Consider the following 13731-nt stretch of genomic DNA (forward strand, 5'->3'; position numbering starts at 1 on the left):
GAAAATTAATTAAAGAGAGAGAGGCGGCAAACCAATTCTCATGGGCGGGAAAGTAAATTTGAGAAATAGATAACTGACCATTGGATTTAAGCCGAAACAATCTCAGCCATTCGGACTCGGAGATAATTCAAAAACCCTTCTGTTTAATAGGCTTCTCCCATTCGGCTCTTTTTATTACGCAAACACCGATATTTTGGCAAATGTAATTCGTTTAATAGGTTTCTTCTATTTCTATTCTCAAATCACAAATACAAACAAACCTAGTTGTTCAACCCAAATGAAAGACCAAAAAAAAAAATATATATGCAAAATTAAGGGGAAATTAATTAAGGAGAGAGCGTTAAAGAAAAATTAATTAAGGAGAGAGCGTTAAAGAAAAATTAATTAAGGAAAGAGAGACGGCAAACCAATTCTCATGGGCAAGAAAATAAATTTGAGAAATAAATAACTGATCATTGGATTTAAGTCGAAATGATCTCAGCTATTCAGACCCGGAGATAAATTTTAAGATTCAAAAACCGTTTTATTATATAGATATTTGATAATAATAAGTGTATGAAACTAAAAATAAAATTTGAAAATGCAGTATTCATTGGTTCCAATTTGTATGTGTTCAAAACCTTGGATATATTGTTTACCAGGTTAAAACACTACTAACTTAATTAATTTATTTGGTATTTTTAGTTAATTAACTAAAAGATACTTAAATACATACACATATATATATAACCAACTAACATGCAAAGGGGATCATGAATTATGAGATATTTATTGAGAGTAATGTGGAGTAATGTCCCACATCCGAAAACTAGAACTTAGCAAATTTGCTTATAAGGTCTTTGGCCTCTTCACCCATTAATTGCCAATTGGTTTTGCGTTGAATGCTCAAATTCTATTATGGTATCAGAGCTTAGTTATCTGCGTGTAAGGCCCAACGGCTACACATGCTCTCACGTCACCCAATACAATTTGTCTACGTGTTAGGCTTAAAATCTTGTCACATGTGCGAGGAAGTGTTGAGAGTAATGTGGAGTAATGTAATACATCGGAAAACTAAAACTTAATATATATGCTTATAAGGTGTTGAACCTCTACACCCATTGCTAAATAATTTTTGATTACATGCTCAAATTCTATCAATATTAAGATGCATAAATGAGATTGCGACATACTTAAATTTAAATATTATAAGCCAAACCTGAACATCAACTTGATCCGATCGATATTTTCAGTCAAAGGCAATTACGTAATAAATTAATCATGCATGTTCATTCCCTTTCTTGCTTACAAAGTATATATATTATTTCTTAGTTACAGGCCCTTTCTTAATTCTTAATAGCTGACTTAGCAAGCGTCACATATTATGTAGCCACCTACGTATTATATATATATATATATATAATGGATTAATTATGGAGGCAACCACTCAATCATGTGGTAATATATAGCCTTCAACCATCAAGTTCTTGATTTTTGTGGTAATATATATATATATATCCATACTAGCTAGCTTATGAATCACACTCATATAAGAATTCATTTGATCAATAAAAGAGATTGATAGAATAAAAACATAACACACGAGACTCTTTCGCAAGAGTCATTAATTTCTCTTATATATTTTAGAAAATGCCAATAATTCTTTTTTGCGGGTCGATGCACTACAAGAAATGTGAACAAATGCCATATTCATTGGTTATATAGAAAATGGTGGCATTTAGGAACTTTAGTCCCTATTGCTCAATTGTCACTCATTTTTGTACTACCAATAAAAGTGACATTTGCTCACATTTCTTGTAGTGAGGTTGGGCCAATTTTATTCCATACTTGAAGAGTTTTAATTTATCATAACTAGTAAAAATTTACATTAAATTTTAAAAGTTGAGATGCGAGAGTGTTTGATTTGGAGTTCTTTTTATTTTTTTATCAACCAATTGTTGTCCTTAAAATTTGAATTCATGAGCTCCTCTAACAAATGAAGCTGAAAGCCATAATGTCATTGGCTTTTAATTTGGAGTTTAAGCACTACAGCTGACCTCAATTTTTGACTGTTATAATGAAAAAAATTATAAGAACTGCTTCTTCTTTTTTTAACAGGAAGAACTGCTATTTATTAAAGAAATAAGGTACAATTGTACTAACTGTGATGAAAATTCTAATTTTTTTTCTTGAGAATAATAATTCAAACTTGGACCGTTTCGCCAATAAAATTATATTGAATTCAATAAATAAAACTGCATGTACCAGATAATCCAAACCTAGAAAGCAAAGCTTAGCATCAGCTAGCTAGCTAGATGAGGTAATTAAGCATCTAAACCATTAAACTTTAATTTGTTGACCATTGTCTATTTTTACTTCTCTGACAAGCTTCCAATTAAACTGGTAGCTATCATCTAAATTATCTAATTAATTAACACACGTTCTTCCATTTTCATACGCATCATCGTTTCACAATTGCCTAGTAACTTCCTATACCATGCAGATATAAATAATTTACTATACACCTCAAGTTTGACATTGAAACCTATATATTTAACACATTCCTTTCACATCTCATTCATTAATTCATTAAACAATAGTCTCTAATTCTCATTCTCCAAATTCTTAACATGGGTTTGGACAAGTGGTCTTTGTTGAGCCGCCTAAGAACAGCCGTGAAGAAGGTCAGCTATCTGCTTAATCTCAACGTACATCGCTGGCGGATTGCTTCCATGCTCAGCCGTACTGCTTCTACCAACCACCGCTACTTAAGAAGGAGCTTCAACGACCGGCCGTCGCCGCCTGGACTGGCGGCGGCTTGCGCGGAGGATGATGAGACGGGCTCCGAGGATTCGGAGTCCTCCAGGGGAGGGCCTCTACAAAGAACCAAAAGCTATCCAACGACGTCGTCGGATGATCAAGATGATATTGATCAGAGAGCGGAGATGTTCATAGCTAATTTCCGAAACCAACTTAGGATGGAAAGACAGATCTCTTTGGAGCTTCGATACTGTAGAGGAAACAGCTTTGAATTGTCATCTCCTTGATTGATGATCACTACTTTTACTTGGTGATGATGGTGGCCGGATCGAGCTAGCCTGTGATTTTTTTTTCCAGAGGGTTATGCTTTTATTTATTTTTTTTTTGTTTTTATTGCTTGTTTGATTGCCGATATGACAGTGCAAATTAAGGATAATTAAGTAGCATATACATTTTTTTGATACTTTTTTTTTTTTGTTTTGACCCCTCATTTTTTGATACTTTATGTAAACTTATACAGTTATACGTACCACTTTTGGCATATGTGATATTTTTTTTTTTCATTTTTGTAAATGCATTAATTCTTTGAATTTTGAAGAAATTTTCCAAAGGCATTGTTTTGGGATGAGTACTGTGGGATTGTTCTGTAAATTAATGCTTCTTTTAGCTGCAAAGCCTGCAATGTAATTTTGATCTCAAATGAAGTGGTTTTAATTTTTCTGTTCATTGAAGCGTAGTGAAAATCCTTGAGAGAGTTAAATACACGCACAATTTTATTTGCAATTTCATGAGCAGAGTCATTCGCACTCAAAAACAGAATTAGCAATTCTAAAATGGAGTGGGCTGGGACTAGAGGGGTGGGCTAAGAATTAGCAATTCTAAAATGGAGTGAGCTGGTACTAGCTAGAGGGGTGGGCTAAGGTTTGAGAATAGGTTGGATTGTGGGCTACATAGACTAAGAAAAAGTTGGCAAAAACAAATACACGTACAAAAAACTTATAAAAAGAAAAGAAAAGGGTCAATTAAAATTTACTATCATGAACTATGCAGACATTTTAAATGGGGTCCACAAATAAAAAAATCTTTAAAACGCGTCCACCCCCCACCGGCCACTTCTTCTTCTTACCTACACCCGTGCAGACCCAACCCCCACCACTGCAGACCCACCCTCCGTCAGCCTCCATCTCTCTCCCTCTCTCAGTTCTAAGATGCGCTTTTTCTTTGTAACAACTAAATCTCAATTTTACCCTTTTTCTTTTTCTTTGTCATGAGGGGGAGTCACTCATAAATTGCTATGGTTTTTTGCACTTTAGGTTTATGTAAAGGATAAAATTGGGATTTAATTAGTTGTTACAAAGAAAAAATGCAGCTTAGAAAAAGAAAATTGTAGGGTATAAATAGAATTAGCTATTCTGAAATGCTCTCATGAAATCATCATTTTCATCTACATCCCTAACTTGCCATTTCACTAATTAATTTCTCATTTCTTTCCCTCTCGCTTTCTCTTTCCCTCTATTCTTTTCCTTCTTCACTCTCTTTCTTCGAGCTCCCTTCTCATTGGACTTAAAGGAGGCCAGCGACCCTGACAGTGGGGCCACCGGCCTCTCTTAAGTTCATCAAGGAGGGAGCTCGAGGAGGGAGGGAGAGAGAGAGAGAGAGAGAGAGAGAGAGAGAGAGAGAGAGAGAGGTGGCCGGCTGGCCGATCGGTTGGGCCGTCGATGGTGGAGTAGGTGGCTGGGGTCTAGTTGTTTTGTTTTTTTTTTTTTTTGTAAATTAATAATTCTCATTCATGGTCTTTTAATATCAAGTTGAATTTTTTATTTCATAAATTAAATAGAAGGAGTGTGTAGTGAGAGTAGGGAGGGTATTCGAATGACAACCATCTTCAAATAACATATTCTACAAAACAAATGCTACCTACTAAAGGGTAGAAGGAATGTGTTGGAGTTAGGTGGGGATATGTTGAAGAACAATGGCCAGGGATGGGCTGAAAAATGCTGGACAAAGAAATTTAGGGGTAAAAGAAGATTAAAGAAGAGACCTCATTTGACAAAAATACCCCTCAGCATATGAGCATGTGTGCGTTGTACGTGATTATTTTAGTAGAAAATTTTGACAAAATTGAGATTAATTTTTTTTTGACAGTTTTTTTTTATTTAAAGTAAAAAGGGATTGAACTTGGGTGTAATAGAACAAATTTTATGATTAATTAGACTACCTATCAACTATTTTTTGGACAAAATTGAAATGATTTAAACACTGACAAAATGGGCCAAAAAAAATTTTATAAACCAAAATGAGATAGTTTTTTTTTATTTAATTCACCAAAATGAGACAGTTGTTGAGACTTGAGACATTGCTAATTTTTTAAAAAAAAAAAAAACACCAAAATGTTCTTAGCAAGAGAGAACAACAAACACCACAAAAATTTTCAAATAACAATGAAATAAAGATGATTGCTGATTGCCCCAAAATCTAAAATCTGAATAAGAAAGATGATTCTTCAGTGCTTCGCGGAACCACAATGCTCCCTTGTTCCCCACCATCCAACCGTCCGTTTAGTTCTTCCTAAGATCATCTGTGCATCTCCATCATCATCAAACACAACGAGAAGGGGAGCCTTATCCAGTGCTTTAATCTCCACCACCACATTGGGCACACTCATCTTTACGCTGATTCCTCCTCCTTCAAAGTCCGCCATAGCCGAATTCTCGGAACTTGGCAACTCAGGTGGCGTAAAGGCTTTGGACCTTCGCCTTGGTGCTGGTGAAGTACCCGCCGACGGCGACCAGGTTATCTTTATCTCTTATACGCATAATATGATGTGTATTGTATGTATATATGTATGTATGTATGTAGTGTATCTATATGTCTGCACTGCATGTATTAATGAACTGGGTAGTTGGTGAAGACTGAGATAAGGGGTTGATGGGTATGTGGCTATGTAGCCATTTGGGATTAGACTGCTTAGTACTTGTTGCCAAGTGAGTACTACTTGTAATTTGGGTACACAGAAAAATGGTGATTTAAGCTTTTAACCCATTTTTTTTCTTTTTCACTTTTATTCTTAGGATTGGGCCAATTGGCCAAATGGGTTGCTTCCCTATGCGTTTATTTTGATTTTCATAGATCAAAACAAACTTGGACAATTTATATGGTTGTGGCTGTGCGCATTCTTTGATGAAGTCCTGCACAATTAGGCTATAGCCAGTAATATCATGTGTTTTCAAGTAGTTATGTTGTTGTGTGCTGTTTTGTTTACAACAAAAGGAAATCCTATCTTTTTGGCTTTTGCAGCATTTAACTACTATGTCACATAAGTAATAGTGTAAGACAGTTCAAAAAGCATAAAAGAGCTCAATGTGCACATTTTTTGTCTTGAATGTTTCTTATTTGGGATTGAGAATTAAATTTGTAGGACAATTTGACACCTAGGTACCGAAATCTTCTTGCAGTGATTGGAGTACTTTGATTTCCATCTAAATCTGTACTTTGGTTGTGCAGGTCTCTGTTCATTACTATGGAAGGTTGGCAGCAAAACAAGGATGGCGCTTCGATTCAACATATGATCACAAAGACGAAAATGGTGAACCAATTCCTTTTGTTTTCGTGATTGGGTCTGGGAAAGTAAGTCCTCATTGCCAATATGATGATTTCCTAGTCTTTACCATTAAAAAATATTATTGATTCCATAATTGTGTTATTCTTGTGGTTGAAAAATGTCATTAGTTTATTTTACTAACAACAACATTTGCTATTACTATCACCTTTGAAAATACTGTGCTGTATATCATTAACTACAACATAGGCAGAAAATTGAAGACAGCGTTGTTTTGCAACGCAATTTCCATTTCTCCATTGCGATCTTAACAAAGTGGACACATAGAGACAGTTTATATTCATTCTTGGGATTTCTTCTTATTTCTGTAACTACTTGAGAAAATGTAGCATTAGTTAGAAAAGTATCAAATTGCAATATTGTCTTCCCTTCTTTCTATCCCTTCCCCCTCCAAAAAGAAAAACAAAACAGAGCACTCATAAAAAGGGAAAATAGATAAAAATACAAACTTATGCGGGTCAATTGTGTCCTCGGTGATAAATTTGGAACCTTGTTTGCACGTTGGAGACTTCCCTCCTCTTCTATCTTTAGAAATGTTTTTAACTTTAGGGTCAAGGAGTGTGAGAATCTCTTAATATTGATGTTGTGAGCCCATATGCAGGTCATTTCAGGGATTGAAACAGCTGTGAAATCTATGAAGGTAGGTGGTATTCGTAGAGTCATCATTCCACCATCCCAAGGATATCAGAGCATGTCACAAGAACCAATACCACCTAATGTATTTACTCTGTTTCTTCCAGATTCTTTCTTTTACGTACTCTGCTATCTGTAGTAAATTTATTCTTGAACAGGCTGTTTACACTTATCTTTTGTCTGAACAAAATAGAAGCTGATTATTCCCATCGGAATACATTTTGTTTGTTTGCTTTCTATAATCTACATGGATACACTAGTGTCTAAAGTTTAAACAAAACTGAATCTCAAAAGCTCTTTATCTTGTGGCATCACAAATTCATTTTTAAGGTGAATGTAGAGAGTATTCCTATTATCAACTTACACTAAAGATGGAGAGGAGGTTTTGAGAGCAAGGGAACATCATTAGGATATGAAGGAGAATGTCTCCATTAGTGGAATAGACGGTACTTGCACTTGCACCTTCTTAAGTGTGTGTGTGTGTGAGAGAGAGAGAGAGCTGTTTCTCTGTGTTTTGATGGAAATCTTTTCAGTTATAGTTACCTTTCTGAGTAGATTCATCATGTATGGTTAGAAGACATAACAGGGATATGGTTTTTTACATATTATTAATGATGCAAATATATATATATAGCTTAAATTGATAGCATGACCTAGTGAGATACATCGTTAGATGATACTTATATCACATATGTCATGCATGTATGTATCTTTGTGATAAACAAAGTATTGTGTGCTAGTGCCACTAAAATCCAACTCTAAAGTACTTTCTTCCTCATTTTCTACCCTTGTTACTCAAATCTCATAATTTTTTCCTTTTTCTCTCCCTCAGTTCTTTGACAGGCAGAGACTGTTTACAACCATTTTCAATCCAACTCGTCTTGCAAATGGAGAAGGCTCTACTTTGGGGACTCTCATGTTCGATATTGAGTTGGTCAGCCTGAGGCATAAATGAAGATTTTGTTAATCCTGAGCAGTACTATGTCTCCCATGCCAAAATGTAAGCTGTAAAAATAGTTTTTATTCCTTGTTGGGAACGTGGCCTTTTTCCGCTGTCGATATATCATATCAATGCATACCTCAGCTGCAATGTAGAGACTGAATGTTTAAAGATGTCCAAATTTTGAGATATGAATTAGATTGTTGCCGAAGTCCAGCTCCACAATGGAGATGCTGTGTTATTAGTCAATAGGGATGATATGTATTGGCAAAAGCATAATTTTAGCTAATCTCAAAATCTGCATTTTAGTGTTCATTCATGTATTCTTTTGTCCCGCCTTTCTAGTTCTCTCTGTTTGATAGGAGAAAACACTTTGGATTGTTGAAATCTTGTTAAAGGGGTCTAAAAACAAAAGCCATTGAGAAAGCTTTAGTGCTGATATTGTATTTTGGGGCATGTTTTACCTGTCAATCTGAGAATTTAGAAAAGACTATTTATTTAGTTTCTTTGAATGGTGTGTTTCCATTTTCTCCAGTGGAAATAGCTACAAATATTTTCATTCTTTTCCTTGTTAATGTTGTACTGTTTACTGATATATTATGGCTGATTTGAAAACATATCATGAGATTAATCCAGAAAGAGACAGGTTCACAAATTCAGCAGTTTATTCCATTAACCAATCACACAATGCCATGGTGTTCTGCAGAATCCCAAATTCTCCGGGTTAAGATCACAATAATTTAACATCAAAATATGGCTGTTTCATTAGTTATTAGCATCAAAATTCTAAATTGTGACTGTTCTCTGCATTTCTTTAATGCTTTGACACTCGTTTTTCTTCAATTCTAGTACCACATATAATATTCCACGGTGTTCTTGGATCACTACAAAGCACTTTTTACGCTTCATTTGATATCATATTTTTGGGGGGTTGATTGGTGTTGCTTCAAATTCAAGTATGGTGAGCAGCACGTAAGCTTAAGGTCCTTGAAGCACACCGAATACCGTGTACATGCAAAAATACCTACTTGCGGAAAGTTGACTAAACCACTTTGGTCATGTGCAAGCAAGATTCTCAAAAAGTGAGTGAAGCTAAATTTAGGCTCAACTCCACCATACCCCTCAGTGCCTCGCAACCCTTTTATTTCTAAATTTGCTGGATACTAGCCCTGTATTGGGGAAATACAAGGCCACTTAAAAGACCAAAAACCCCTTCAGTCCCAATATAAAACACATCATGTTGCCTTCTAAATGAAGGACATAATAGTAAAGTCATTGACTTGACTCTTGACTCTTGAGCTTTTTCCCGCATCACGTTCTTTAATCCTTATAGCAAGAAAAGTCAAAGTTTTAGTCTCAATTGCACGAAATTGACAACTAATGCGTTGCATTTAAGAAAGCATGGAATTTATTAGTATCACTTGTGCATTCCAAAACTCTCCATACATTGCAGCCCTCACCAGCTTCAACAACAACACCTCTCTGGTTTTCTCACGGCTCCAAATACCAAATGATCATGAAGACATCAAGGCCAGACCGGCGTGGTTTCATAATCTCTTCTTTCTTATTCATCTGCTTCCTTTGTGCCTTAGCATCTATAAACGAAGTACGATTTGATAGTCTTCTAAAATTTGGTCGTTGTGCTCTTTCCAACATGCCCTCTCAGTTGTACAATTCAACATCAACCACTTTGCTGGCCCAGAACTCTTCCTGCTCGGATGATGACATTCGTGTACTTTTCGGCATTCTAACACTTCCAGACCAATACCAACGCCGGCACTTCCTGCGTCTAATCTATGGCACACAGAGTCCAATAGGCGCGAAAGTGGATGTAAAGTTTGTGTTCTGCAACCTCACAAAGGAAGACCAGAAAGTGCTTGTTGCATTAGAAATAATGCGATATGATGACATTATTATTCTGGATTGCAAGGAGAATATGAACAAGGGCAAGACTTACACCTACTTTTCAAGCTTGCCGGAGATGTTCAATGATACAGAGGGGCCTTATCCACCATACCATTATGTGATGAAAGCAGATGATGATGCTTACTTTAGGCTGCAGAACTTGGTGGACTCTTTGAAGCCACTGCCTAGAGAAGACTTGTACTATGGCTATGTTATTCCATGCCCAAGCATGGACCCTTTTGTGCACTACATGTCTGGCATGGGGTATTTGATTTCTTGGGACATAGTGGAGTGGATTAGAGACTCAGATATCCCCAAGAACCAGTTGGAAGGGCCTGAGGATAAAACTTTTGGGGAGTGGATCAGAAATGGGCATAGGGCCAAGAATAGGTTCAATGCTAAATGGTCTATGTACAACTTTCCTGAGCCACCCACAAGATGTACACATGATCTTTGGCCAAACACCACTGCAGTTCATTTGTTGAAGACTCAAGAAAAATGGATTCAGACATTACAGTATTTCAATGTCACTGATAACCTCAAGCCTTCCAAATTGTATCATATACCTTGAGGTATATATATACCTCAGTATTTTTTTTTTTTTTTAATTCTCTTCATTATTGCTGAGTTTAGATGATACAATCTGATTTTGATGATTCATTCTTGCTCTTTCCTCTATACTATGTATTTTTCTTTTTCGATAAACTCGATACTATGTAATTGATTTGAGGTTCAAAGGGGTAATTAACCTCCCATGAAAATGAATGTCTACAGTATACTTCGTTCAAAGGTATATAATTGAATTTCGCAGCATCTACTATGTAGGAGTGATTGAAATGGGGAACTATATTACAGACAAAAAAGAAAGGGAAAACTATATGATATAATAAGAAAGGCAATTTCGGATTCCATTTTTCTCCTTGTACACTTTTTTTTTTCTTTATGTATAGGAAAATTACACAAAAAGCCCTCAAACTTTGACTAAAGTTTCATTTTGGACCTCAAATTATCATAACACTCATTTTAGAGTAGTCTATTCCAATTTCCAATCCAATTTGATGTAACGTACCGAAGTTTCTACACTTTCTCTGTTCAGGTTTCTTCTCTTTTTTTTGTTCTTTTGTTTTTCTTTTAGACTTTCCCTGATCACTCTTTGTCCTGTTTGTTTTGTGTATAATTGGAACAATGTGAGATAATTTTCTTTGCTATTTTTATTCTTTCTTCTTTGTTCTAAGTTTTTTGTTAACCTCTGCCTTTTGGTCGTATCAAGTAATTTGGTTTGTTTTTTGATACTATAGTTTTGGTTTGTTTTTGATACAACAGTCGATGAATTTTTTGCTTTGATTCTCATCCACTGGTGTTACTTCTCAATTTGCTTCCAATACTTCAACAAGGGGCTTCTGGTTCTTCCATTTAACTCATTCTCAGTGCCGGCCCTGAATATGGGCCAGTAGGTACAACCGCCCAGGTGATGAGTTGGGCCCTTTCAATTTCAACACAAAAATATATATATTTATTTTAATTTTATAATATATAATAATAGAAAGGGCCCAACTCATCAGCTAGAGCCTCATCACTCATGTGATTAATGAGAAATTGTAATTTGCATGAAATCACATTTTCAATCTCTCTCTCTTTTTCTCCCAGACTCTCAGGCTCCCCACTCCCAGCGACTGAATTCTGAAATCACCTCTTCATTCTCGCAAGTTGCATAATTGATTTTATGTTTTGAATGTTAAAGAAAAAATCCTTGCAGGCTGCGACTCTCTTTCATTCTCTCTAACAGCGACACTCCCAATCCCAGCGAGGCAACGACTCTCTTTTGGATTTTGAATGTGTGATGCAAGTGTTCTTTTATCAATGTGGCTTAGCATATAACCTTGAACCCAATTCTAGAACTGCAAATAGAAGGCAAATTGTAAATTGAATGTTCTTAGTTTCAATTTAATTACTGAGTTGTCTATTATATTATGAAATTTCAGTACCTGCATGCAAGGTGTTAAATTTCGATTTTTAGGGGTATAGAAATTTTAATACTATATTAAAAATATTTCGGAAAATTTCGCCGAAATTTCGACGAAATTTTTTACTGGAGACAGGAGGCAGCGACCAGTGGGAGAGACGGGAGAAAAAGGAGAGCCGGCCTTGTCGCCGGGGAGAGAGAAGATAGGAGGAAGAGATCGGCCCGGGGAGAGGAGATCGGCGCGGAGAGAAGAGAGGGAGGAGAGAGAAGAGATCAGATGAGTTAGAGGGAGAGGGAGAGAGAAAGAAAAGGTAATTGAAATAATGGAAATGGAGAGGGAAGATGGCCACTGGATGAAGACTTACGGGGAGAATGGCCACTAGAGGAAGACTTACAGGGAGAATGGCCACTGGATGAAGGCTTATGGGGAGAAAAGGAAGGAAATAGGAAAGGAAAAGGAAGAGGAAGGAAAGAAAGAAAGAAAAAAGAAAAAAGAAAAAAGAAAAAAGAAAAAAGTGGAGAGTCTCAGTCTGGAGTCTTCTGGACTCTAAGGCCTCGTTTGTTTCACAGGAGTGTCTTGGCATGGATTATCTATAGGGACTGGCATGGACTAGCTTGGCATGGACTAAGTTAGCTAAGAACTGCCTTTATGTTTGGTGTAGTGCAGGACTAACAAGGTGGAGATACAAATTTGAATCCATCTCATACGCAAACCAGAAATCTATAGGGATACATATTTGAATCCAAGAACTCTTAACCATATAGAATAAGAAAGAGGACCCCAATCCAAGAAATGAAATCCTAGATAACAAAAAAGATAGAAAATTTAACACCCACTTCATAAAATCACAACAACCAAATAAAATCCCAAATAACCAAACCGCACAATCAGGAAAAAACCAAGTAAGTAGACAATACCCACTTCGTAAATCTCATAGAAAAGATAGAAAACACAAAGACCGACTTCACCGGAGAGCTGGGCTACGAGCGGGTGGCTGGGCTGGGGTGGTCTGCGTGCGGGTGGCTGGGCAAGCCACCAAAGAGCTGGGCTGCGAGCGGGTGGCTGGGCTAGGGTGGTCTGCGCGCGGGTGGCTAGGCAAGCCGCCGGAGAGCTGGGCTGCGATCGGGTGGCTAAGATGGGCTGGGCTGTGCGCGGGTGGCTGGGCAAGCCGCCGGAAAGCTGGGCTGCGAGCGAGTGGCTGGGCTAGGCTGGGCTGCGCGCGGGTGGTTGGGCAAGCTGCCAGAGAGCTGGAGTTGCGGAGGTGACTGGTGGCCGATAGTGGAGGGCGTCACAAGGAAGAGGTCTGGTGATGATGGTGAGGTTCCATGTGACGATGGTGAGGCAAGTCAAGAAGTTCTTAACTAATCCTCCACTATTTCATGGGTTTCACTAAGCCCATCTAAGAAGGTTCATTTAAGTTAGAGGGGATTCACTAAACCCCACTTTTTTTAATCCTAAACTCACCAAACATGAGCTTAAGGTCTTAACTAAGCCAATCCCTATTAAGAAGGTAAAACAAACGGGCCCTAAGACTTACGGGGAGAAAAGGAAGGAGATGGGAAAAGAAGGAAAGAAAGAAAAAAGAAAGGAAAAGAAAAAAAGAAAAGAAAAAAGAAAAGAAAAAAGAAAATAAAAGAAAAGGAGAGAAAAAAAAAAAGATTTATGATTGATTGAGGTTTGGGGCCTTTGGACAATTGAAAAGAAAAAAAAATGTTTGGAGTTTCGTTTGGCCGTTTTGGGGTTTTGTTTAGTTGTTTTTAAACCTAATATATTTTTATATAAAAAAATAATTAAAAATATCCTAAAAGGCCTAAACTCTAATATCTTATATTATATTCTAAACAACATAGAGTATATATTATAAAATATATAAGGTTTAGTGTATAAATTATAGAGTATAAAATTAGGGTATATAAAGTTTAATATTAGAA

General features: G+C 36.6%; 3 protein-coding genes across 3 annotated transcripts; all 3 read left to right on the top strand.

Moving 5' to 3' along the window:
• The first annotated feature begins 2581 nt into the window (after positions 1 to 2581).
• LOC147293535 (cotton fiber protein) lies at positions 2582 to 3217 on the top strand. Its single transcript, XM_086234250.1, has one exon. It carries the CDS (start codon positions 2610 to 2612, stop codon positions 3024 to 3026), a length of 417 nt encoding a protein of 138 aa, XP_086090376.1. The 5' UTR covers positions 2582 to 2609; the 3' UTR covers positions 3027 to 3217.
• A 1920-nt stretch (positions 3218 to 5137) lies between these two features.
• Positions 5138 to 8357, top strand: LOC147293536 (FKBP-like peptidyl-prolyl cis-trans isomerase family protein). The gene is made up of 4 exons (XM_086233075.1): positions 5138 to 5531; positions 6244 to 6366; positions 6960 to 7076; positions 7824 to 8357. The coding sequence occupies exons 1-4, from the start codon at positions 5235 to 5237 to the stop codon at positions 7944 to 7946; spliced, it is 660 nt and encodes a 219-aa protein (XP_086089201.1). The 5' UTR covers positions 5138 to 5234; the 3' UTR covers positions 7947 to 8357.
• Positions 8358 to 9343: 986 nt separating this feature from the next.
• On the top strand, positions 9344 to 10407 carry LOC147293537 (beta-1,3-galactosyltransferase pvg3-like). The gene has a single exon (XM_086234258.1). It carries the CDS (start codon positions 9442 to 9444, stop codon positions 10405 to 10407), a length of 966 nt encoding a protein of 321 aa, XP_086090384.1. The 5' UTR covers positions 9344 to 9441.
• The last annotated feature ends 3324 nt before the right edge of the window (positions 10408 to 13731 follow it).

The sequence above is a fragment of the Dryas octopetala genome, chromosome 2 (genome assembly GCF_963921425.1).
Source record: "Dryas octopetala chromosome 2, drDryOcto1.1, whole genome shotgun sequence".
In the NCBI taxonomy this organism is placed as follows: Eukaryota; Viridiplantae; Streptophyta; class Magnoliopsida; order Rosales; family Rosaceae; genus Dryas; species Dryas octopetala.